Source organism: Oryx dammah, unplaced genomic scaffold, assembly GCF_014754425.2.
Source record: "Oryx dammah isolate SB20612 unplaced genomic scaffold, SCBI_Odam_1.1 HiC_scaffold_10, whole genome shotgun sequence".
NCBI classification, from domain to species: domain Eukaryota; kingdom Metazoa; phylum Chordata; class Mammalia; order Artiodactyla; family Bovidae; genus Oryx; species Oryx dammah.
Window position 1 is genome coordinate 72,619,284 of NW_024070194.1, and position 25,863 is coordinate 72,645,146.

The 25,863-nt window shown below is 46.3% G+C and overlaps 1 protein-coding gene across 2 annotated transcripts in view; it reads left to right on the forward strand.

The window, feature by feature from the left end:
• The window catches only part of KIF16B (kinesin family member 16B), a 289,681-nt gene that overhangs the window by 172,952 nt on the left and 90,866 nt on the right, over window positions 1–25,863 (forward strand). Inside the window, exons 18-23 of one of the 2 annotated variants that reach the window (XM_040248274.1) lie at window positions 16,255–16,287; window positions 16,651–16,704; window positions 18,359–19,645; window positions 22,451–22,603; window positions 24,680–24,776; window positions 25,492–25,542. In XM_040248274.1, the coding sequence (XP_040104208.1) occupies window positions 16,255–16,287; window positions 16,651–16,704; window positions 18,359–19,645; window positions 22,451–22,603; window positions 24,680–24,776; window positions 25,492–25,542 (1,675 nt within the window). The remainder of the gene's footprint in view (window positions 1–16,254; window positions 16,288–16,650; window positions 16,705–18,358; window positions 19,646–22,450; window positions 22,604–24,679; window positions 24,777–25,491; window positions 25,543–25,863) is intronic. The other variant, XM_040248276.1, reaches the window with a different exon arrangement.

The following is a 25,863-nucleotide window of genomic DNA, read 5'->3' on the forward strand; positions in this document are numbered from 1 at the left end:
TAACATGCGTAGCTACAAGAGTCTGGATAAACCTATCAGACAAGCTAGAAAGCCATCTGAGGGGTTTGATTTGAATATTTCTTTCATGTCCAGGAGACTTAATAACTAAAGCCCTAAGTTAACTTTTTCCAGAAAAAGGTGGTCGGGGATAGTCCCCTGTTAATGTCAGAAGAGTTGGTGAAAGACATAAAATAGTAAGACAGACAGATTCCGGTTTTGGGTAGATGCTTGGGCAGGTCCAGGGGGTCCGTCGAGTCCTGAAGCCTTGATTATCAGATCTCTTCCGCATGACCTTGTCATGGGTGGGATCTCCCATGCTGGCTCCCAGCAGTCTGGGATTAGCATTCTCTTTTTGCTTTTAAACTTTCCCCTCTTAGGTGAACTAGCTTTCTGCCTTCCTGATTCCCTAATGCTTAGTATTAGCTTAATAAAGTCAGCTACCCCAAAGCATGCCTCTACCCCTCCATCCCCCCACCGACACACACACCCTCTCTTCTTAGTTCCTCTCTCATTAAACCCTCACGAATACCTCTTTGTAAAGATGCTGGGTTCTTGAGCTTGAGCCGCTTCTTTCCCTTGAGCACCAGCGGCTTTCCTGCCTCTTGAGAGAAATCTCAGCCCACTCTGTGCATCAGGAAACTTTTTCTCCCTGAATTGGCTCCATACAGGGCCTCTGCCTCTCCAGCTCCCCACTTCAGTCTCCCACCTCCTCTTCCAACAAGTTCATTCTGAGAATCATGCTGCTCCTCATCGTGGAGAATGTTCGGGAGGGACTGTCCTCTTTAAGTGGCCAGCGTGGTCAGTCCGTGAGAAGGAACTGACCTTCTGGAGTCGTCAGGACTGCCTCGGCCGTGCACAGGGTTCCTGGTTTCCTCTCGAGGTGACACTGGGTTGGGGGGCTACTCATGGACTTGCCCCTGGAACCTGCCCAGCCTGGGGCCACAGGATGGAGCTCACTGCAAACCCCCCTTAACCCTTCGTGGTGACCCCAGCCTGGGGCCTGGCCCTCGGTTCCTCTGGGATGCCCTCCAGGCCCCAACCACAGTCACCCATTTGTCCACTACTATCATCTTCTGTCACTTGCTGCCTTGAAATTTATGCTTTGGTTTAAGTGGACAGAACATCTTTCACAGCTCTCTCCAGGCCAAGTCCATCTATAAAACCTTCTACAAAACCCTCCCACTCTCCTTCCCACGGCCAGTCCTCTTCATCTTCCAGAGTGCACTGGGGAGTTGTCTCCTCAGAGGCATTCTGTGTGTCTCCAGGTTGAGCTCAGTGCTTCCCCTTCATTCTCTGCCCGGTGTCTGGCTCACACCTTTATCACCATAGCTCTTCCCAAGTTCATGTCATTAATGCTTTTGCCTGCTTGCCCACCAGGCTTCCTGAGAGCAGGAGCCATGCCTTACTCATCTTTGAGTCTCCAGCATCTCACATGTAGTGAGCACGTCACAGATGTTCCCTGAGATGGAGACTTGGCAGCAGCAGGAGGTGTGTCTGCTCATAGGTGTCCAGAGGCCTTGTGCTTCAGATGGTCCCACACTAGAGTTTCCAGTGTAGCTGGGCCTCATCTTTGTGAGGCTGTCATGCACACAGATGTACTTCTTACACATTTTGTGGCTTTCTTAACTGTTACACATTCATATATCTTTTGGTTTCCTTGGTATCATGTAGATCTGAGTATGTTTATTGCAGTAGGTTAAAAATGTTTGTTACTTAGCATCCAGTGCCTATTAGAGCAGAGCTCTCTGGAAGAATTAAATATGGTTTGCAAATGATTATATCCAGTAAGACTCAACTCATCTTCAAAGCACCTGGTCTCAACAGGCAGTCTAGTAATTCTCTAAAGAGAATTTTTCTCCAAAAACCCATGCTGTGCATCACAGCAAGATTTCTACTTTTAAGAAGTGACATCTTTGTTACCCAAGAACATTTTATTGGTCCAAGTGGGCACATGGCGTTGGGTATGTCGTGTCCAAGGTCCTTGTTTGGGAACTGACTGCTGGCCTACATCGCTGGCTTTCTGGAAGCCAGGATTTGTGTGCACACATGGGTGGTGCCTGGTGCCAGAGGATTTTTGGAGGAGGTGAAGCAGCCCAGGGACTTCTTCGGGAGGGAGCTCCACTTTGGAGAAGTGCCCAGCCAGGGTCTTTGCCAGGAAACAATTTCACTGCAGGGAAAGCATTCCTCCTCAGTGGCCCAGTGTCTTTTAAGAAGAAACCAAGCCCACTCCTCAGGTGTCCTGTGTCTCACTCTGAGGCTGTAAATAGGCGACTAACTTGGCAGAGTGTGGGCACTTTCACAGCTTTTAGAAAGTGCTCAAAGCAAAATTATATGCATTCCAAGTTCATTTCTTGAAAGTAAAAAGAAAGTTTTATTTGTGCATTAGCACAAATTTTTATTTAAGCACTAGCTAGCGGGGAGCCTGTATGAATGGATATACTGTATGTGGATAATTAAATTCTGAAGGGGAAAAATGCCTAGGTTTCAAATCCAGTTGGACCAAAAATACCTAAAGTCAAAAATGACACCTGTGTTTGGCAAGTGGTCGAGGGAGCTTCATGGAGTATAGTGTTGGGATGGGATTGGTGGGCGTCAAGGCCAGCTCAGGAGCTGTGCACGGCCCTGATTCTGAAGGTGGTCTCACGTCAAGTCACCGACATCAGGGGATGAGGACAGATGAGTGATGATTGTTTTGAAAAATTTTTTTTTGATGTGGACCATTTTTAAAGTCTTTATTGAATTTGTTGCAATATCATTTCTCTATTATGTTTTGGTATTTTGGCCACAAGGCATGTAGGATTTAGCTCCCTGACCAGGGATCGAACCCGCACCTTCTGCTTTGGAAGGAGAAGTCTTTTTTTTTTTTTTTTTTTAATTTAATTATTCATTTATTTTACTTTACAATATTTTATTGGTTTTGCCATACATTGACTTGAATCTGCCATGAGTGTACATGTGTGCCCCATCCTGAAACCCCCTCCCACCTCCCTCCCCATCCCATCCCTCTGGGTCATCTCAGTGCACCAGCCCCGAGCACCCCGTATCATCCATCAAACCTGGACTGGTGATTCCTTTCACATAGGATAATACACGTTTCAATGCCATTCTCCCAAATCATCCCACCCTCGCCCTCTCCCACAGAGTCCAAAAGACTGTTCAATACATCTGTGTCTCTTTTGCTGTCTCGCATACAGGGTTATCGTTACCTTCTTTCTAAATTCCATATATATGCGTTAGTATACTATATTGGTGTTTTTTTTTTTTTCTAGCTTACTTCACTCTGTATAATAGGCTCCAGTTTCAGAGAAGTCTTAACCACTGGACCACCAGGAACGTCCCTGAGTGATGATTATTTTTAACCTGATTTTTAATTTTCATGTGTTCACTATGGAAAATTTAGAAATCACAAACAAGCAAAAAAGAAATTATTGCAGTGAACATGTTGCCGTATATTCTAGTCTGTACCTCTGTTTGCTCCACTGTCTAATCTCGTCTGTCTTTCTCCGTGTGTGTATGTGTACATATGTATACTTTTATATTTATATGCATTTATATGTGTTCTTTTGCCAGATGGGTTCACACTGGGCTTGTGAGAGCTTTTTGCACTTATGTGTCTTTTCCTCTTCATATGTGTTATCCTCTATCATTTAAAGTCCATGTGCGATTCCTTTGTATGGCCATTCTGTACCTCACTTATCTTCTGTTGGTAGGTGTTTCTGTTGTATAGTTTGGCGCTATGATGAGCAATTGGGGTGAACACATTTGTAGCTAAATCTTTGCGACGATCCATGAGTATTGCTTCCTCAAGGGAGAAAAAAGTAGAATGGAATTACCAGGCCAGAGGGTATATATAATATGTCCTAAGGCTCTTAATATACATTCACTGTTCTATAGGATGGTTGTACATATCACCACTATTCATTTCCTACCAATACTGTCTGAGAGTTTCCCTTTGCTTGCAAACTCGAAAGGAATCCTTTGGAAGTGTAGACTGTGTCAGTATGAGCACAGCCTTCTGGGTGCAGCTCTTGGCTGTCTTCACAACAGCTAGGGTGTAGGGAATCCTCCTAGCAGGGGCTCTCTCTGCAAGTGTGTTCCGAGCATCCTGGTCAGCAGCAGGGATCCAGCAGGCACTGGTTTGTCCTGTGCTGAGCTCCATGCTGTGTGTGGTTAGCTCCAGCCTTCCTGCTCTTTTCAGGTTAAGAGTCGGGATGGGATTTTGGAATGTAAAGCCAGAAGGAGCTAGATTCTGATTGAAGAGTCCTCAAGATTGCAATGCAGAAAGCCAGAGGCACCCAGACGCTGGTGCAGACTTCTTACCAGCAGACAGTGATTGTAGGAAAAGAAAGTGGTTTCATTTTCCGTCCTCTCTCCAGCCCGTTCCTGGTTTCTTCCTTAGACTCTCCCCCCCTCATTTCTTTCCACCTTCCCTCCCACTCCCCTTACCTTCTTTCAGCGGGAAGGATAAATGCATCACACCAGGGAAAGAATAAGGAGACATCAGTAACAAGGTGTGTTCTGTCTGCTGAGCTTAGCTTCCCTCTCGATGCCTGTCAGCATGATCTAATCTGTTCACTCAGCACCCAGCGTAGCACTTTACTCGCCATGTAATACACGTGGACTAGGTTTTCCCCTTAATTCGTACCCCATGTAGAAGGCACTTGAGAAATAGCTGGTCATAGCTGGAGATGCCCTTGGGAAGACCTGCTCCTTCAGGTGTGATCATGCCCTTCCTGAGGATCCTGGGAGGGACGATCACATTGCTCGTGGACACAGTGTCCTGCCACCCCCATTTATCTCTTCTTCCCTCTCACTCTCTGGGGCTTTAAACATTGTTTTATCTTTTCTTTTTTTCCTTGCTTGACCTTGAGCGTGAAAGTTTTACGCATGTAGTTGGAAATATTTCTGTTGCTGGTGATTTGGTAGTTAGTCTGTGTTTTAGCTGATGTGTTTTGTACTGTGTCTCCGCTGGTTTATTTTATTGGGCTTTCTATTTTTCAGAAGTTTGCCTTGCTACAAGGCTGACTTCCTTTTCCCATCTCTGGTCTCAGTGGTGTCACTTTTTCATGGGCCATTTACTCACTTGGCAGTTGCCGTAGAGCACCTTAAATAGCTTGCGAGATGCACCGTCTTGGAGAACTTGCGATGAAGCAGCCGAAAGAAGTGAACTTCTTCCTGCCGTTAACAGAGAGCAGCATCAGTTACCAGCGGGCCTCAGGGACACGGCCGGCTGGGTTCCAGAGCACCGTGATAGAGCAAATATTGCCTTATAGAGAGTGGTACCAAGTGATTGGTTTTCCCATCCTTTTAAAAATTATGCTTATACTGTGTTACTTCATTTTATTTAGCAGTAAAGAACCTGCCTGCCAATGCAGGAGATGTAAGACACACAGGTTCAATCTCTGGGTTGGAAAGATCCCCTGGAGAAGGGCATGGCAACTCAGTCTTCTTTCTTGGAGAGTTCCATGGACAGAGGAACCTGGCGTGCTATCGTCCATAGAGTCACAAAGACTCAGACACGACTGAAGCGACTTGGCATGCATGCACGCACTCCATTATATTGTATGTTAAGTGTGCAGTAGGATTCTGTCTAAAAAATATACGTACTTTAATTTTAAAAGTTTATTACTAAAAAATGCTCCCCATCATCTGAGCCTTCAGTGAGTCATAATGTCTTTGCAACAGTAACATAAAAGATCACTGATCAGATCACCATCACAAATACCATAATGAGAAAGTTTTCAGTATGGAACGTATTACTAAAGTGTGACACAGGCCTGAAGTGAGCAAACGCTGCTGGAAAGATAGCACTGGTTGACTTGTTCGATGTAAGGTTGCTACAAACCATCAGTTTGTTTAAGGGAAAAAAAGACAGTATCTGTGGAAGTGTGGTAAAGTGAGGTCTGTCTGTGCTGACTTAGCCTTTTTCTTTCTTGTCCTTGAATGTAACTCCCCTGCGAGCCACTTTAGATGGTGAGCGCCTTTGTTTTCCATGAGCTGTAGAGTTCCAGGCGCCATCTGTCTTCATTCGGTCCCTTTAGCCTTGCGTTGTCTGCGCAGTGGTGGCATTTCTGTTTCCCTTGTTGTATTGATATACTTGTCTGATCTAACGCTGAGTTATGCGTTAGCTGCGGAAGGGACTTGCCCTGTACAGTGATGGATGGCAGTTACAGGCAAGAGTGGAAGGCAGTAGATTCCTCCTCATCCTACAGAGCAGCGTGATTCTCCTCCGAAGCAGCATCTCGTACTAATTTGATTATCTGCCACACGCTGTCTGTAACCTGTCGACCCATCTGATTAGAGCTTGCTGCCGATCTAGTCACGGGTTCCTGATGTACGTACGTGTCTGTTGTTGCTCCCAGGCCTTTGCTGGAAACGTGCTGTTTCCTCTTCTTTGGCCCACTCGTCCCCATGGCCATTTGCTCTTCACATGCCAAAGCCCACATCGTCTCTAAGATCTCGGTTTATTTGTTTGTTTTTAAACTTTTAATTTTATATTGGAATGTAGCCGATTAGCCACGTGATAGTTTCAGGTGCACAGTGAAGGGACTCAGCCACACATTCTGCCCCAAAGTCTTCCTCCCAGCCCGGCTGCTGCGTAACGTTGAGTAGAGTTCCCTGGGCTGTGCAGTAGGATAAGATCCCAGTCACTTAGATGTCACTTCCTCAGGGAGGTCCTGCCAACCCCAACCCAGGTTTCATTTCCCTGGCTCTTCACTCAGAGCATTTTCTTTTATTTATTTATTTATTTTTCATCATTTTGCCTGTGCTGGGTCTTCTTTGCTGTCAGAGATAAAGAACAAGTTCACCACTGGGGTGAGTCATTTTTTTTTTTAATTGATTACTTTCTGGTTGCTCTGGACCTTCGTTGCTGTGCGCAGGCTCTCTCTAGCTGTGGTGTGTGGGGGCTCCTCTGTAGTTGCGGTGCAGAGGCTTCTCCTTAGAGTCGCTTCTCTTGTTTCGGAGCATGGGCTTAGGGTGTGCACGCCCAGGAGTTGAGCCTCACCGGCTCTGGAGGGAGGGCTCAGTGTTTGTGGGCACAGACTCAGCTGCTGCAGGTTAATATGGAATCTTCCCAGAGCAGGGGTGGAGCCTGTCTCCGCTGCACTGGCACGTGGACCCTGAGCCGCTGGACCACCAGGGAGGTCCTGTGGATGGTAAGACTGTGTCTCTCGGAGCAGCTCTTTGCTGGCTCTTGATCTGTGTATTTAGTAAAATGCTTTTAGTATATTTAATGAAAAGCTTTGATTTTTCTTAATAACGCACTCCTGCTTCTAAGTAAGTGTTCTGAGAAGTAATTGTTGATTGTGTGTGTGTGTGTGTGTGAATTGTTGTGCCGGAAGGAGGACCCTCCGCCCCCTTCTTTTCTCCCAGATCATGATGCTAACCTTGAGAAGCCGTGTCCCACATCAGTGACCTCAGATATTTAGTCACCATCAGCAGCCCCCAGATTTTATGATCTACTGAGGTTAGTCATCATCATTGCTGGAGATGAATGGAAATGAACTAGAAATGTGTAGGAGCAAAAAGGACGTAAGACAGTTGCTATAATCAGGGTAGATTAAGAAAAATGTTTGAAACAGGTAGTTTGTCTCATTATAAATGGAAATGCTTATTACAAAAAATAACACATTCAGAAATGAATAAAGTAATCACAAGTATTCACAATCCTTCCACCAGGAAATAATGACTGGTTTATATTTGTAATATGTGCTTATATTTTATACTCTATATATTTAATTGTACACTGGGTACTGTAATCATGCATTATAAAGAGTATTTTTAAAAAACAACATTGAGCTCACACTTGATACACAGCTCCATGTTTGGCTTTTCCTTTTACGGTTTTCCTGGAAGTTTGTGCCCAGGCCACTAAAGACTTGTCTTCCTTCCATGTTTATATCACCATGTAACTCTTGCTTCATCACTGATGACTTTTGGGACTGTTTCTTCTTTTTGCCGCCATAAATTATTGGTTGTGTTCAGTCACTTCAGTAACGTTCAACTCTTCGCAACTCCATGGACTGTAGGCCACCAGGCTCCTCTGTCCTTGGGATTCTCCAGGCAATAATACAGGAGTGGGTTGCCATGCCCTTCTCCAGGGGATCTTCTTGACCCAGGGATCAAAGCTGAGTCCCCTGCATTGCACACAGATTTTTAACTACTGAGCCACTGAGGAAGCTCAAATTTTTTATTACATTGCAGTTAATGAGCTTGTGTAAATCTTTCCTGCTTTACTATATTCTTTTGTTTTTTTTTTTTTTGGCCTTGCCACGTGGCATGCGGGATCTTAGTTCTCTGACCAGGGATCCAGCTTGCACCCCAACACTGAAAGTGTGGAGTCCTAACCACTGGGCCAGCAGGGAAGTCCCCTGCTTTACTATTTTATCAGCTAAATCCACACACCCTGGAATTTTCCATTTGACAGTGCCTTCTGCTTACATTACAGTAGCAAGCGGAGGGACGGAGAGAGATGTCAGAGAGAAATAAGGAATGGGAAGCTTGAGACCTAGAAGAGGCGATGGCAGGGGCAGGCTGGGGTGGACAGGAAAACCCCGTGAGATCACAGGTGCTGCCAAGACCTCCCTCGGTCCGTGAGTTTCAAGCCCTGCCTGGTTGAGCACGTGAGCATCGTGTCCCTTAGCACTCTGTGAAAGGAGCACAGGTGTGCAAAGCAGACCAGAGCTCTTCACCTCAGGGGTGTCTTGCCAGGGCAGAGGAGCTGTGGTGCATTTCACGTCTTTTTCAAATGTTCAGACCTCCTCCTCTGCCCGGTCTTTCTCCGTACCCACAGATATGCACAGCTTTTCTTTTCATAAATGAACCTTTTCCTTGGTCACCCCACGTGGATCCCACCAAACTGTTTAATCAGACTCATGTACCTGTACATTTCCAGCCTAGAGATTGCTCCCGGAAATCATGGGGCATCTGTGTTCTAAGGTTGCATGATATTAAACTGTTGTCGGGTGTTAGTTCATGATTTGGGAACTTGTCCAAGATATGGATGAAGAGGAAAGGGTTTCTCATGTGTGTGTGTGTGTGTGTGTGTGTGTTCACCTGTGGTGTTGAAAGCCATTTACCAAGACGTTGTGATCACGGTGAAGGGCCTTACTGTATTTTCCGCGTTTGCTGCAGTTAATCATTTTTCGCCTAGAGTTTGGAAGCACTGCAGGGTGTGTCATTTCTTAGGGCACAGGGAGCTCTGCCCTGGCTGATGTCGTCTGCTCCTCGCCCAAGCGTTCTGTCACTCTCTGTAACTAGCGTCAGGCTCGGAGTCTCACGACACTGACTTCAAAGCTCTCCCCAGAGCTGAATACCTGCTCTGTGCCTTGCGAAAGGCCCTCAGGTTACCGAGTCGGCTCAGGTGGTCTCCGTCCTCCAGGAGCCCTGGTGGACAAGCTCTGTCCGTCCTCTAGATCTGCACAGCCCCGGGGGGTCTGGGCCCCGCCCGCTTTGGGCCACAGCCACTCTCGCCCTGTCTCTGCTCCCTGGTGCCGTCGGCTTTCACCACGCTAGTCTTGTTGTGTGCTCCGGTCTTTGGCCTGGCTTCCCCCACGTGTGGCACCAGCTGCATCCTCGTGGTCACGCTCTTCCCTTAGCTCTCCCCCACCCTTTCCTGACTTCAGTCTTTTTCACGAGTTTACTGCACAAAAGTCTCACTGTTAGTTAGCTACCCACCTCCCCCCCGCCCCAGGGGTTTCCTTGGTGGCTCAGATGGTAAAGAATCTGCCTGCGATGCAGGAAGCCTGGGTTCGATCCCCGGGTCGGGAAGATTCCCCTAAAGAGGGCATGGCAGCCCACTCCAGTTTTCTTGCCTGGCGAGCTCCATGGACAGAGAAGCCTGGAGGGCTGTAGCCCGTGAGCCACTAACACTTTCACTCACCCTCCTCCTTTCCCCCAAGAATGGAAGGCTTAAGATGGCGGGGACTTGGTTCCTTCTGTGCAGTGTCAGGGCCTGGGACACTGATACTGTGCTGATCAAGTGAGCTAATGTTGCGTGAACCACTGGCCCCTCTGCTTCGTGCTCAGAGCCTTCCTTGTTTCTTTCGTCTCCCTCCTGCTGTTTTTCTTCCACCTGATTTCCCCTCTCCCCACATCGTGGCCATTGTCCTTCTGTCCGTTTGTGAAGGCCCAGCTCAGATAGATGATGCAGCCTCCTCCCGTCGCTGCAGCTGTAATTGTCCTCCCTCCACCCCGACTCCTATTAAAAATGAGACTTTCTCTTTGGGCTCCTCACGTTCCGTATGATCCATATGCACACATATTTCATTTCCCTTACGGTTCACTCTTAAGACCTGAAGGCAATTTATCTGTTCTGTATGTCTAAGATGCTACCTTGCACATAGTAGGGGCTTGTTAAAGGCTTTTGGGGTGTGTGACCAGCGTGGCTGAACGAAGGCGGGGACGTACCTTGTGGTGCACTGTTCTGGCATGTCTGATGGGGAGAGGTCCATCTTGGAACTGTGGGAGGCTGTGTCTGGGGTGCAGGCTGCTGTGCTTTGGTTGAGTAGGTGAGACAGAATTCTAGAGTTGAGGTAGGGATGGAGGAGGAGGAGGAAGCGGTGGACTTTTCTCTTGGCTTCTGTGAAGAGGAGGTTGCCTTGGGCGTCTCCCTGAGCCTCCCCGGGCCTCAGTCTCCTGGTCCGTACAGTATCAGGAGGACAGGAGCTGGATGCAGGGGTGTGTGCCAGGTTGATGGCTTGGTCTCTTGAGTCCCATTTTGTTCTGATTACCTGTGGTCTTAGATTTGATCAGGTAGGTCTCCTGGGTTTAACATGTGCTTCTGGCTGTCTTTATTAGAGCAGGTTATGGCATTATTAGGAGAAATAAGCTGTGAAGAAACTCAACTTAAAATGCTTATGGTATCAAATTTTACTATTTTTTTAAAGGCAATCTTCATTTCTTTGAGCACTTAGCATTTGCAATACAGAAGGCTTAAGACTGGCTTCTGGGAAATCTTTACTAGTACTTTGTAGACCAAGGATTTGAAAGTTCATTAGAAAACCACTCCCAGAGTACTGGGGATACTTTTACTATAATCTTCGACGTCTACCTTAAAGGGGTTTAATTTCACACCTTCCTAGATCAAATTGCATTGTGCAGTTGATGTAAGCTCTTGGAATGACAGTTGTATGAATAGAACACTGTGCTATAGGATAGCATAATTTGAAGGGGAAAAGGGGGAATCTAGGGGTGATTGATGTGGCAGTTTCAGTCGTCTCTACAAGTAGCTTTCTCCTGCTAGTTTGCATGCTAGTAGCTTTCTGATGCTCGTAGGAAGGACTGCAGGGCCTCTCTAGGCAGAGTCTAGTCTGGAAGAAGGGCCAGGTTCTTCTTTCGTGAGTTTCCCTTTGCCTCCCTTGGGGTAGCATCTGGTTTCTGCTCAGCCTTTAAAGAACATCTTGAATGACAGGGTTCTCAAGGTCAGGGAAATAGTTGGATGGGACCTACGCAAACTCTCACACCCAAATCCAAACTTTAGTCTTCAGATCCCCTAATCTCCGTGGGATTTGCTTTCTCTACAGTGATTTTCTTGCTGGGAAAATTCCATAGAACCTGGTAGGCTATAGTCCATGGGGTCACAGAGTCGAACATGACTGAGCGGCTTCACTTTCACTTTCGTGGTGATTTGAGACTGGCTGGAAGGGAGTTCCCGAGGGTGGAAGGGTAGTGAGAAGATTGGCCATTCTGGGCTAAACCACGATAGGGCCCATTGTGGTTGTGGTCAAAATCTAGTCCCTTGTAAGGATGTGGGAGAAGGGAACCTTCTACACTGGTTCTTCCCAGCACCTTTCCATTTATCCCTTACCAGACTCTGGACTGGGTCCAAACATCCCGGCAACAGAGCAGACAGAGATTCTTTCAAAAACGACACATGCTTGATCAGAACCAGCTGCATAATTTGCAGAGCTCAGTGCATAATGAAATGTAGTCTTAAGAATTTCAGGATGATGATAGAGCAGCATCACATGAGTTGCAGGGCCCTGGGCGCCTTCACGGACTGACCACCTGTGAGGTCATGCCTGGATTTGATGATAACCTGCAAGTCACATAGGAAGAAAGCCCAGCCTCCCCACTGACCAAGAACTTTTCCCTTGCCTGTTCTCGTACCTCCTGTATGAGAGGCTGCCTCCCCTTCGGCTCGTCTCCCTCGTGGGGTGAGCGCTCCCTCCTGGTCTGAGCTCAGCATCCATGTCCCGCTCACTTCCCCCTGCAACTGCCACTCGAGTGTTGACTGGGCCCCAGTGGCCACTTTTCTCCTTTCAGAAAGTGAAATGAGAGGTATCAAACTCATGGCCACCGATTTTAAAGCATTAAAATTTTTCTTTTTTTCCTTTTTCTCTTTTGATAATCACAGTCTCGCTTTCAGTGTAATGGTGTGAATGGAGAAATTCCCACCCCCTTGTGTTTTCATTGTCAGTAATAACAGGGATATAATTCGCAAGATGTGCAGTGATGTCTCCAAATGCTAGATGTCTTTTAATGCACAAAAGAGGTCATGTCTCATCAGATAGATTGTATGCTGGCCCTAACACGGTGTGTGTAGTTCCAACTGTCATTTAAAAACACTAAAAACAGCTGCAAAAATTACATCCTTTTGTGATTTTCCTTTTAATTATAACATTTAGGAAATTAGCATTTGGGGCCAAGGTAATTCCAGTAAAGCAAGTTAGTGAATTATACTTATTTAAAATGAAGCCATATTAAAGTACAATTACAGTAGATACTCTTTCCTTGATATTAACACACATTTATATTTTACAGTCTGTTGAGGTTTTGCTCTTTGAAATAATTATCATTGATTATGGAAAAAGGTGCATTTTTAAAGTATAATTAGTAAACATGTAATATTTAATAGAAGCCAGACAGTACCAGCAACAGCTGATATCACCTCATATTTAAAATATAGTTCCTGACTTTGTAATTATGACCCTCTCCACAGACTATTCAGAAGTTTAAGACTGAGCATCTTTATCTGTTTAACTCTTAATTTCGAGGAAATGGAAATCGTTATTTATCAAGGGGGTCTTCTCTCTGTCTTTGACCGCTCATCGCGAGCCTGGAGGACCCCTCCTTCGCCGCCGGTCGCTGCCGTGTCTGTGTGGCCACCACTGGGCTCCTTCTCGTCTCGGGGGAGCACATACGGGAAGCAGATTTGTGCCCCTCCTGTGTACAGGCGCTCTGCAGATGGTTCACGGGCACTGTCTCATTCCACACCTGTGTCCTGGGTGACCCCGCCCATCTCTGCTACCTTCCCGCCTGGATGCTGGTGAACCTCAGGCCTGTGTCTCCGTCCTTGAGAAGGCTCCAAGTATCAGATCTCTGTATTCCCCCTGCTTGCCGGACAGCTCAGTTTGGTTGACCCTGGAACCATTAGATTCAATACATGTAAAACTGAGCTTCCTTTCTTGAAGGCAGAATAGAGACAGACAGTGGCCTCTGGAGTCGGTTGATTCCCTTCTCGCGTGTGAAGCGGGGGAAAGGTGGCACCTAGCTCACGGGCCCGTGGTGAGAGACGGGGTGTGGCCTGACTCTTCTGCGGACGCTGAGCGCCCCCAACCTGCACTGCCGAGAGCACAGCCACGGCCGCCCCGCTGCTTCTCCCCTTCCCCGCTGGGCTTCTTGTCTCAGGTCACCGACAAGAGGCAGACTTGTGCACCTACTATGCGCAGGTACGCTGCAGATGTTTCGTATGAACTGTCTTGTTTGATGGGATGGGTGTTTGTCTCCTTTGAGGGGACGCCTGTTATTTTCTTCTAAGTCTGTGCAAATTAAGCATCCAAGGTTAAATAACTCATGCTTAGCCTCAGGACCACCAGCCTTTGTATTCAGACCAACTGACCTTTGAGTGCAGCCTTTTGGCTGTAATGCTCTGCCTCCCCACCCGCTGTGTGACCCTGCCAGGAACCATCTTTGATTCTTTCTTTCCCATCACAGCTGCCGGCACAATGCAGCCCACCGCCAGGTTCTGTCACCTTGACGACTGGGTGTCAGAAGATACCAGCACTTCTTTATCCCAGTTATGTTGGGTCCTGCCTCTGTCATCTCTTGTATCCGTGATGGCACTGGCCTCCTGATCTATTTCTTGGCTTCTCCTCTCACCTGTTGTCTGTGGGCTCTCCAACAACCCTGTTCCAAGATACTTTTCTGCCACCATCTTTAGGGTCAAGCTCAGAGTCCTCAATATAACTTCTTAGGCCCTGCACCCTATAGTTTCTGTACTCCCATTGAACTTTGGATCTTGCCTCCCTCCATGTGCCCCCCACGCCACCCCCACCCCACCCAGGAAGCCAAGGCATGGCTTTATGAAGCTTTTCCTGAGTTTCTTCATCATCTCAAGGAAGACTGTCATAGCCTAGGTGGAAGTTCCCTTGAGAATCTTGCCGTGATTCTCATCCTGGTAAATTCTGAGATCTGCACCTACTCCGTTTGTTACATGTAACCCTGTCCTTCCTCACTCTGGCTCGTGACTCACTGGGAGCACTTCCCGGTTTTACCCCATTGTCCCTTACAGACTGGAAGCCCCGTGAGGGCAGGGGCCACAGCTCCCTTCTGAGACCCTGTATCCCCTGTGCCTTGCACAGCACCTGGCACTGGGCTCAGTGAAACACGTAGGTGCTGAGTGTCAGCCTGAAGAAGAAAATGCCAAATCTCATATGTTACGACCCTTGGAGACCTGCAGTTACCAACAGTTGCAGAGGTCGGCACAGATTTTAGTGCCAAGTTGGTTCAGGGCCTCCCTCTGCTACTTGAGTGCTCCAGGCCTCAGTTTCCTGGCGAATCAAGTGAGGATGAGGCCTGCAGAGGTTTGAGGGCACAGCACGCTCAGCACCTGCGAGTTGTGAACTGTCCTGCGAGAGGGGTTGGTTGTTGTGTGTTGTTTTTTCCGCACCGCAGGGCAAGTGCAATCTTCGTTCTTCAACCAGGGCTCAAGCCCATGCCCCCTGCACTGTAAGGACAGGCTCTTAACCTCTGAAACTCCAGGGAAGTTCCTAAGTCCTGTGACAGGTTTTCATTCGAACCTCTCAGAGCAGCATTTGGCTTATGACCGTTCTTTTGTGACATTGTCAGAGAAGAGCCTGTTGTCTGCTGATGGTCACATAGAGCCAGTGTTCACAGAAAATAAAAATTGAGAATAAAGACAGTTCAAGGAAAATCCTCAGGTTTTGAAAGTGTTTTAGCCAGTGATTTTTTTTTTGACTCTGCCTCTAAGAAGGCTAAACTGTACTGAAGTCTCATACTAGGAATCATTCCCAAGGATCTGTTCACCATTATATAAAAAGAATGATCATATGTGAACTTTAATGAAGCCCTGCCTCTACTTAGTGTAATGGCATGTAGATAAGGCTTGGAAATTGGCAGACACTCTTCATATAGATTTATGATTGACTTCTCATGGACGGCAGTACCTATAATCTACAGATCATTTTCATTTGACAGAAAAATAAATATAACCCTAAATGATAAGTTTCAATGAAGGATTTAATATTGTTATTATGCATCATAAGCTGGAAGCATTGCTCATAAAATGAATGAATTATCATGTTTTGGAAGCAGGCTGTTGTGGGTTCAAGTCCTGGTTCCTCCATGTCTTACCCTCCTGATCTTGGACAAGTTCTTTCCCATCTCTGAGCTCTGGGCTCCTGATATGTTAATGGGTTTAGGCTGTGTGCCATCTTCAGGATTTGCTGGAAGGCAGAGTAAGCAAATGTGTAAACTGCTCAGCACAGCACTCAGTTCTGCTCCCACCCCCCACCCCCCCACCCCCCCAGCTAGTTATTTGAGAAGAAATCAACTTTTGTCATCCATATTTTAATGAGTTTTAAATTGCCCAGTGACCTAGCTCGCTTTATTTTCCTACCACTGTGGTCAATCTGTTCATCATCTCTGTAGCCCCCAGGAGCTGCTGTATCAAATAATTACTGATTGTAGGTTTCTCAAGATCCTTCTGTATACAGTAGAACCGTCTATAAAGTAGTAAAAGTATAAACTTGACTTTTGTGGGCAGTTATTATTGGTGCTTAGTTACTATTAGCACTATAATTATCCTGGGAAGTGTGCAAAACCTAACAGCCAACTCTTTGGAGTATTTGCTTGAAGAAGTGGTTGGGAAATGTGATATGTATGAAAAGACATTTCAATTTGTGCATGACACTTGGCTATTAAGTATCTTACTGCTTTTCTTGTGATGTTTCCCCAGTTAATTCTCTTCTTAATTGATGTCTGTGCTTTCTTTCTTTACCTCCCTGGCAGTTTTTTCCCTATAAAAGGACCCATTTGTCTAAGGTAGAGATTCTTCATTTTTTTGTACTAATCTGTGACTAAACTGCATGGAGTCAGCATGCTTTTCATTTAGAAGTCGTCTTTAACTCTGCTTCTTCCATATAGTGGAAGTGTTTCCACTATATGGAGTTTCATATAGTGTTTTTTGTTTCCTTTTCTTCAAGTAACGTATGTTCCTTCTTGACCTGAATTCAAGCACCCCAAAGTATATCTAATTTCTAATCATAGTTATAGAGCAGAGAATACGTTTTAAACTTGCTAATCCACAATGATTAAATTCATACTTGACAAACTGATGCTCTTTGGAGAGAAAGAGTAAAAAAGCACTTTCAGAAAAGTAACTTGTTTTTCATTTGATTTTCTTAGACTTGAATTTGAGCGGCAGCAGCGTGAAGAGCTTGAGAAATTAGAAAGTAAAAGGTAAGCCACGTGGTATGGAGTCTTATTAACACCACATAGGGGTGGGTGCCTGTATTGGTGTCTTAGACTGACTTCACCTGCATCCGTGTCGTTCCCCTCTGGCTCAGTGTCCATCCATTTACACATCTGATGACTGTAACTCATTTTTCTTTAGCTGATTAGTTTTGCTTCATGTTTGAATTTTTAATTGTTTTTAATTACTAATTTTTTTTTTTGGCCGTGCCACACAGCACATGGGATCTTACTTCCCAGACCAGGGAATATCTGTGTCCCCTGCATTGGGATGTGCAGAGTCTTACCCACTGGACCACCAGGACAGTCTCAATGTTTGAATTTTTAAAAATAGTTCATCTTCAAATACTTGTGAGAAGAAATAGAGTCAGTAGGCAAATTTACTATACTCGTTAAATGTAATACACCAAATAATAGATGTATTCAAATTTAACTAAAAAGTATATCTTCCTTAATAATATCCCTTGAGTTTTAAAAAAGCCAAAAAGAATGGCAATTCCCCTTCTTATGCCTTCTCACTTTTTAAACATCTTTCCTTAACGGTGATTGGCCATTTGTATAACCTTCTTTACTCCACCTCCGCATGTTCTCAGCTCCCTTTTCTTTTGAGGTGTGTCTGTGTGTGCACGCACATGTGTGCAGACATGTGTGTGTGGTTATATAATTGATTTGGAGACAGTTTTTTAATATGTTCTGAATATAATTCTTTGAAAAAGCTGTATTTTTTTTTCCTGTTCTATATAACAAGCCAAGAAATGAACCAATGACAGATACTAGCATAGAAAGTAAGGCCACAGAAAATCTGTACCCTGGATATTTATTTCCTAGAACGTGGAATCTGGAGGTTACAGATGAATTGGTTTAGCTCCCAGCATCATGTAAGATAGGGCTTGGGTGGGTCAGGAGAGAGACCTTGCACCCACACTCTTGCCCTACAGGCCATCCCTCCCAACCTTGAAACACTGAGTTAGCACCCAGTGGGCACCCTTTGCTCTCTCAGACACATGACATGTAGCCCCTGGAATCATGCATTTAAGTATTCTAATGGAGATTGCCATTATTTTCAATGTTATGCATTAATAAACTAATATTTTGGGTCATTTGGTGATTGCCATTTGTCCTAAACTAGTCATTAAATGCTCAACAGCGTGTAGTTATTTGACCTGGAACAATGAAATGTTGATTATCTTGACTTTGATATTTGACCCTGATGAGTTGAGGACAGCATAAGCGTTTTTATTTAATGTCATTTTGTCACCGAATTTCCACTGAGTTTTAGCCACTGGGCTGAATAGAATTATTCACATTTAAATTTAAATGGGGCACAGCTCTTTCTCTTTGAGCTCAGGGGTCTTTTAAAATTATACCATGCATAACACATTATGCTTATAGGCACTACAAAGATGATATCAGAGGCTACTTGAGAAGATTAGGCAAATGATATGTTGGACAGTTACAGAGTAAAAAAATTAAACAGCAGGCCACTGGATATTAAAAGGAAAATGTTCTCTCTCTTTTTTAAAATTTTAGTGAAGGGTGTGCAATGTATGTCCATTTCCAGGATGTATCAGTTCAGGGAGAAGTCAGAGCAGCATGTGAAGCTAGTGATCAAATAACGATCCATCACCGCTTTATGTTTCAGAAAACTCATAGAAGAGATGGAGGAGAAGCAGAAATCCGACAAGGCAGCGCTGGAGCGGATGCAGCAGGAGGTGGAGACACAGCGCCAGGAGACGGAAAGGGCGCAGCGGCAGATCCGCAAGCAGGAGGAGAGCCTCAAACGGCGCAGCTCGCACGTGGAGAGCACGCTCAAGGACCTGCTGGCCGAGAAGGAGCGCTTCGAGGAGGCGAGGCAGCGGGAGACGGAGCTGCAGAAGCAGCGGCAGGAGGAGGAGCGCTTCCTGCGCGTCCAGGAGGAGCTCCAGCGCCTGCAGGAACTCAACAGCCACGAGAAGGCCGAGAAGGTTCAGATATTTCAGGAGCTGGAGCGACTCAGGAGGGAAAAGGAGGAGCAGTATGCCAAGCTAGAGCAGGAGAAGCAACGGCTGGAGGAGCAGGAGCGGGAGCAGGTCTTGCGCGTGGCGCAGCTGGAGGCGCAGCTCCGCGCGAAGCAGCAGCAGCTGCTGCGGCCGCCGCGGCGCGGGGAGGCACAGCGAGCAGCCGAGGAGCGCCGGCACCTGGAGGGCATCCGCGCTGCTCTCCTGCGTGCCAGGGAGGCCGGGGCCGAGGGGGGCGGCGACAGCCCGGAGCTCGAGCAGGCGCAGCTGCAGTTTTTAGAGTTCAAGCGAAGGCAGCTGGCCACGCTGGCCAACATGGAGAAGGACCTGGTGCAGCAGAAGGACCTCCTGAAACGGGAGGTGGAGGAGGACTGGGAATTCCTCCGCGAGCGCTTACCATCTGGCAGCCAGGAAGAATCGAGGGGGTCGGAAAAGGAGGAGGAGGGTGGCGTGGACATCCTCTGGGCGGCCGCAGCGGTGGAGCGGCCGCAGCCGGCAGAGGGCAGGCTGCAGTGTAAGAAGCGTCAGCTCCAGGACCTCCTGCAGCAGCATTTGCCCAGGCTGTCGGAGGAGAAGCAGAGAGTCCGTGAGATCCTCGATCGAGGTCCTCTCGACCTGGACAACACTTTGTACCTAGTGGAGAAAGAGATGGAAGAAAAGGAAGAGCAGCTCGCGCAGTACCAGGCCAGCGCCAGCCAGCTGCAGAAGCTGCAGGCCACCTTCGAGTTCACGGCCAACGTGGCCCGGCAAGAGGAGAAGGTGAGGCGGAAGGAGAAGGAGATCCTGGAGTCCCGAGAGCAGCAGCAGCGAGAGGCGTTGGAGCGCGCGGTGGCCCGGCTGGAGAGGAGGCACTCCGCGCTGCAGAGGCGCTGCGCCCGGGCCGCTGGCAGCGAGCAGGCCGGGCAGGAAGCCCTAGAGAAGGACCGGGAGAGGTGAGCGCAGCCCAGGGAGCGCCGGCCATGCCTTCCGGGCCCCCGGGCGTTAGGTTGATGGCTTGATTTCTCCGCTTCAGTGCTGTATCTCTGACTGATACATCAGTTAATGGCTAAGCCTTATTTTCTTTTTCCTTAGAATCCTTGTTTTAAATCACCATCCTAAAGTTAAAAAAAAAAAAAAAACAACACAAAAAAACCAAGTCCTGGTCTGTTAGCTCAGTGATCTCTCATCGTATGTGTAATATTTTAATAAATACGGAATACTGAAAAGGCTTCCAGCCCGATTTCCCCGCCCTCCCCCATTCTTTTTTCTTGATGTCCACTGCCCCCCGCCTCCTGCGCACACCTCAACATCTCTGTGAGGATGAGCAGCACTTACTCTGGTGAAGGATCGCTCCTGAGTTCACACGTTGTGTAGACACTGATTTCCACACCTGGCAGCGAACTGAAAAGACAGCCCCGCTCCCCGGGGGTTCTTAGTGTTTGATGGGTGATTTCAGGATTCTGAATTAAAAAATAAAGCTCTCCAGATGTTCTGAACACAGGTCTCTCCAGGCTCATTTGGTGATGATTTACTGATACTACTTTGGAGGTTGTGAGCTAGGAGCCAGCGCTGTTTTCATGGTTAAAGAAGAGTGTTTCTCTTCCACCACCTCTTAACTGTCACCATGCTTCCTGGAGGTAGGGCCTCAAAACAAATAAATACACACACTGGAGGATGCTTTTCTGCTAACCCTGTAGATGTGATGCCAAGACTCTCAGCGAGACTGGCAGCCACCTGGTTTGCAGATGGCTCCAGATTTGGTGTTCTAAAAGGGGGCTTCGTCCCCTGCCCAGCCCCTTCCTGCCCTGCTTGCCCATGGATAGGCTCTTCCATCTTGGAGCCGCAGTGTTTGTCCTTACCCTTATGAGAAGGACATGGACCTTTTCTTTAGTAATTCCAGACCCTTTGGTCTATTGGGATCTTATTTTTTTTTGGTCTATCGGGATCTTAACTGAAGCCCCGGTACAGGGGGCTGGAAGGCTCCCTGCTGCCCTGAAGTCCTCCCCCTGCCTCCCACACTTTTCTAGGGGCTGCAGCAGAAGCCACCTGCTGGCTTCTCGGAGCCCCGCTTGACATGGGCAGAGGCTTGAGATCCATGCTGGTGACAAGGCAAGACCTACCGTGAGGTGTTGCTGGAGCCATCATCAGGGTCAGGACAGCCTGCTTTCAAACCATCTGCTTAAGTGATTCTCTTTACCAAGCTCCCTGGTGATTCCCTCAGGCACAACAGTGACAGATGAAACAATCAAAAACCATGATGCTGTGGCTTCAGAGAAATAGGTCTGAGGTTTAAGACAGTGTTCGTAAGTATGTTATGTCAATGAAATTGCTGGACAAAGCTGCAGCCCCAGGAAAGGCAAAGCAGAGGAGGCGTGCTCTTAGTTTGTGCCCTGAGCTTCACAGCGAGAATTCAGCAGGGCTTGGAGCCTGCCGTCCCTGGCTTCTGCCAGCTGGCCTTGCTCCCTGGCCCTTTACTGTCAATACTAGATTCTAGCAGATACACTTTAGTGATTTCCCAGTGTCAGCATTTCTCTGGAAGCTGTGCGAAGGAGGCTTTTAGCTTCGTGTGTTTTGATGGAGTAGATTTTGCAAAGCCCTGATTGAGGCCGGCAGATTCTCAGCGCTTTGCTGTGGCTGTGACAGTCCTGTAGCTTTCTAGGGGTCTTGGTTTTGTGTCTTATTATTTCTCTGGGCTCTCCCAACCGAGCCAGGGTCTGCCATGCACCCTGACCTGACCACTTGTGAATTTCCAAAGTGCAAAATACCAGATTCACATGGAGCCAGATTGGACCAACACTGCACTGTGTGTGTCTTTCTCTGCCAGCTTGCTTTATGAGCTATGTTTAATCCATTTTCTTCTTCTTTCCCCCTCAATGGTTATATAACCATAGGGGATAAGCATCAGGCACTTGGAAAGTGGCAGGGTTGCATCTCAACACCAGCTGAGCTCCAAGTCTCATAACAGTAAGTGGGCTAGTGTTCCTTAGGACACACTGACTGGCAAGCTTGGCTCTTTGGCCTGATGGCCCTGAATTCAGTCATGCCTGGGCCAGTGGGAGACTAGCCTCATACATACTTGACCTTACATTAGCTGTATCGTCTGCCTTTGGAAATAAATGTTTGATTCCAGAGCTTATGGTTTATATTAATTTCTGTAGATACTTAGCCTGTTTTCCTAGGTCTCTTTCACCTATTTCCCTTTTCCACATCCTTTGCCTTAGCCAGCACAGATTCCTGGTTTTTGTGGCTTAGTCCCTTTGTTTATGCACCTGGAATACCGTTCACTGTCATCTCCAAATGCCAAATTCCCACTGGCCTGTGTGGACTCAATTTAGAACTGCCTTGACCTTGATGGTTCTCCTAGATTGGTGGTTTTAAAAGATTCTTTAAAACAAAAATCTCTTTTGTCAAATAGACATCCTTGTTGGGATATGATGTGTAGTCCACAACCAACAGTTATGTTGAAGCCAGGGTCAGGGCTCAGAATTCTGCATTTGTACTTCTGAGGATTTACTGGACACAGTGGGAATACCTTTGCCCTTGACGTAGAACTCTAACGCCTGGATATCTGTGGTGTTTGTCCTGAAACTCTCTGTGGCTTGTTACCACCTTATACATTGTCATAGGTCTGCAGTACCTTTTCTACCAGAAGGTAAAGCTCCTTGGGCAGTTTTTGTCTGGGTCTACTGTGGTTTCTAGGGAAGAAGCTCAGGAGATACTGTTTAACGAGTGAATTCACATAGCTTCCATCTTTTTAGGTTAGAGCATGAAATCCAGCAGTTGAAGCTGAAGATCTCTGAGGTTGATGGTGTTCAAAAAGGGCATCGTGGGACCTTAGAGGGAAAGCCTGCTGCTTCCAGCTTCCCATCCAATGCAGAAAAATCTCACCTGGTCCCTCTGATGGATGCGAGGTATTGGACAGCACACTGATGTCAGACCTATTTCTGACGTGATTTGATGACTCAGGGAACCCTATATTGGCCAGTTTGCATATGAAGGGCTCTATACAAGATGATGAACAGTACTTGTCCCCAAGACATATTTGTCTTGATCAGCTGCTGCCTGGCCCCTGGTGGGATGAGATGTCCTTTATAGGGCTCAAGACAGGATACTCGGCCAGTCAAATCAAGAATGCTGGTGCAAGTAGTTTGTGTAAGAAGGTTGAATTGTTAAAAGGTTCAGGGAGGGACTTCCCTGCTGGGCCAGTGGTTAAGAATCTGCCTTGCAATGCAGGGGACGTTTGTTCACTCCCTGGTCGGGGAGCTAAGATCTCACGGGCCATGGAGCAACTGGGCCTGCATGCCACAGCAGGGGAATCTGTGTGCCACAGTGAAGGATCCCGAGCGATGCCAGGAAGATCCCACAGGCCACAACGAAGACCCGGTGCAACCAAATAAATAAATGTTTAAAGAAAAAAAAAGTTTCAGAGAACCAGAAAGGAGTGATGCCAGGCCAGGTTGAGAGGAACAAACTAGAGTTAATTGGATTGTACCAAGATGGACCTTGTATTGATAGATAGTTTACAGAAGTCATTGGTTACAAATAGACGCCGCAGAGACCGCACCATATATTCAGAATGACCGTGAATAGCACGCATGCATACCTGATGTTAGTATAGAAAAGTGATTTTCGACTTGGTTGGCATCATGAATTGATCTGTGGCTTGGAGCCTTCAGCTAAATCGACCTATTCATTCTTTGCCTATAAGAAAATAGACTTTTCCTCACTCCATCTATGCCATGGGGACATTTCAAACTGGGCTGTCCAGAGCCCTGGGTACTAGCAGATAGCTATTCAGGTATCAAAATGTGCTCAGAACGGCACTCTGAAGTCCTTTAAACCTAAGTTGTTGTCCTCTGTGGCACTTAAAATTTAAGTAAAAGTTCAGAGAGAGAATTTGTTTATAGGAGGCCTTGGCTCATATTCAGTTGCATATAATTTTCTTTACTGAAATACTGAAATGTAAATACTGTATTCTATTACCCTTGCACCAGTCTTTTGGGCTATTTTACCTATAATATCAATCTCTTTACCCAGCATATCAGAAAGTCTTTTAGCCATGGTCAGTAGTACAGAAATGTTTCTAGAATTATGTGTAGACTCAGATGAAACCAGATTTTTAATTTTTTAGTGTGCTAAGATGTAAACATTTAAAACACTCTGTGCAATTCAGTGTTTGTAGACCCAGGGCCGGAAGCCTAGAACTGAGAAATCCTTGCCTTTGGGCGGCCTGAGTCACCAGAAAGATTTCGATGGGCCCCAAATCCTCTGTTCTCCCTGGTTCTTCTGGGTGGATGGCTGCACTTTATGTAGTTTCCCCTATATATTGTATGATGTGCCGGATACTTGGTTGACGGCTGCCTCAAAAGTCAGCTGTTTCTGGCTTCCACTGTCTTGGCCCTTGGCCGGGCCTTTTGGAAGGTAGAGACCTGTAAAACACACGGTCTCACGGCCAGGTGCTGCGAAGAGACAGAAGGAACGAGGTGAGACAGCATGCCGTCCAGGGGGGGGATCTGTGGAGGCTGCACCCGCCTCTTTGTCATTCCTTTTACTCCTCTGAGATGACTTTGTGTTTTGTGACAAACAGTTATCACCAGTATGTGTGTGAGGAAACCAAGGCTTGGTGAGTGAAGTGCTGGGTCTCAGAGTCCGTCTTGAGACCGTGGAGGTACTCTGACTCTCCTTTGGCCCGCAGCAGGAGTTCTGCCCGGGACATCAGAGGGAATTTGCATGGGATAACTGAGTCTGCCTTCCGTTCCCAGGATTCGGTAATTTGTCCAGGCCTGTCTTGTTGGAGGAGAACCCTAGATAGTGAACACGTGATGTCACATTTCTTAGAAAGAAGGCAAAGGTTGGAGGCTCTGAGTTAACTGTGTTGAGCATTTAGAAAAAGAAGGTTTCTGGTTGCCAAGGGTATGGTAAGCAGGATCTCAGGATTCGCTGTGTGGTTAGACGAGATCAGGGACTCCTATCTTCTTGGCTTTCAGGATCAATGCGTACATTGAAGAGGAAGTTCAGAGACGCCTTCAGGGTCTGCACCGCGTGATTGGTGATGGCCACAGTGAACCTGTGGACACCGTGAAGGTGAGCGATGAAGCTGGCCATTCGGGCAGTTGTTTTTAAGATGACTTTCCGTTAAGGAGCTGGGGGTGGTGATCTTTTATTTACAGTTTTTCAGTGGGAAAATTGAGATATAAAGTGTTGTCAAATAATTAAATATTACTTGGGTGGAGCTTGTTTACAGATAGTCTTATTTCAGGAGTAACTTTATTTGAACACTTTGAACTTATAAGGGAAATTCATAAGTGAATATGAAGTTTCCTAAAATGTTTCATTTACCTCAGTTTACAAAAATTCTACACATAACACCATTCTGTTCTCTCCAAAAATATAATCAATTTCCTAAGTATTTAATCCAAGTGCTAAATTATCCCAAGTAGAAATACAGTTTTGCCTTTGAGAAGTTACATACATGTGACTTGTTGATTTTTATCAAAATGAAGTCATTTCCTTCCTATCCTATAAATTAAGAAGTATCCTAAGGAAATCTTGCCTTTAATGTTATGCTGTGATTTTTAAGGTTAGGAATAAATGGTTCAGTTCCATTTACAGGCAGATGGATCCATATAGTCACATTTACCTTAGAAATATAAACTCTTCAAGAAAGGTCATTGTTCTTGAATGACAAGTATGTTTCTTTAGAATTTTGTTCTCATAAATATTCTAATCAAATCAGCTTTTTTTCCCTCTATGTGAACATGCTGTAATTTAATATAGAGGGCTTTTATTTTCATTTCAGGATAATGAAAAACTCCACAATGGCACCATTCAACGTAAGCTAAAATATGAGGTAGGTAATGACTTTTCAGATTGATAGGGTCGCCTTAAATTACGGCATGCTTGTGTGATTAAATTTTCTTAATGTTTAGTTGCATAATTAGAATTTCGAAGTCCCAGTGAGATTAATGGCTAATAGGCAAGGCAAGCTATTATATGACTTAAAAATTAAACGGAATCCTGCCGGTTGCAAACTGCTCTGACTTTATTTAAGTGTGTATAGCTGTGGTAGAGACCCTCTGCCCAGTTTTTCATTTGTAACAGTATCCTTTCTCTTGGTCTGAATTTAAGAGGCTGAATGATAGAATCAGAATCAGAGAGGGGGTTTGGAGAT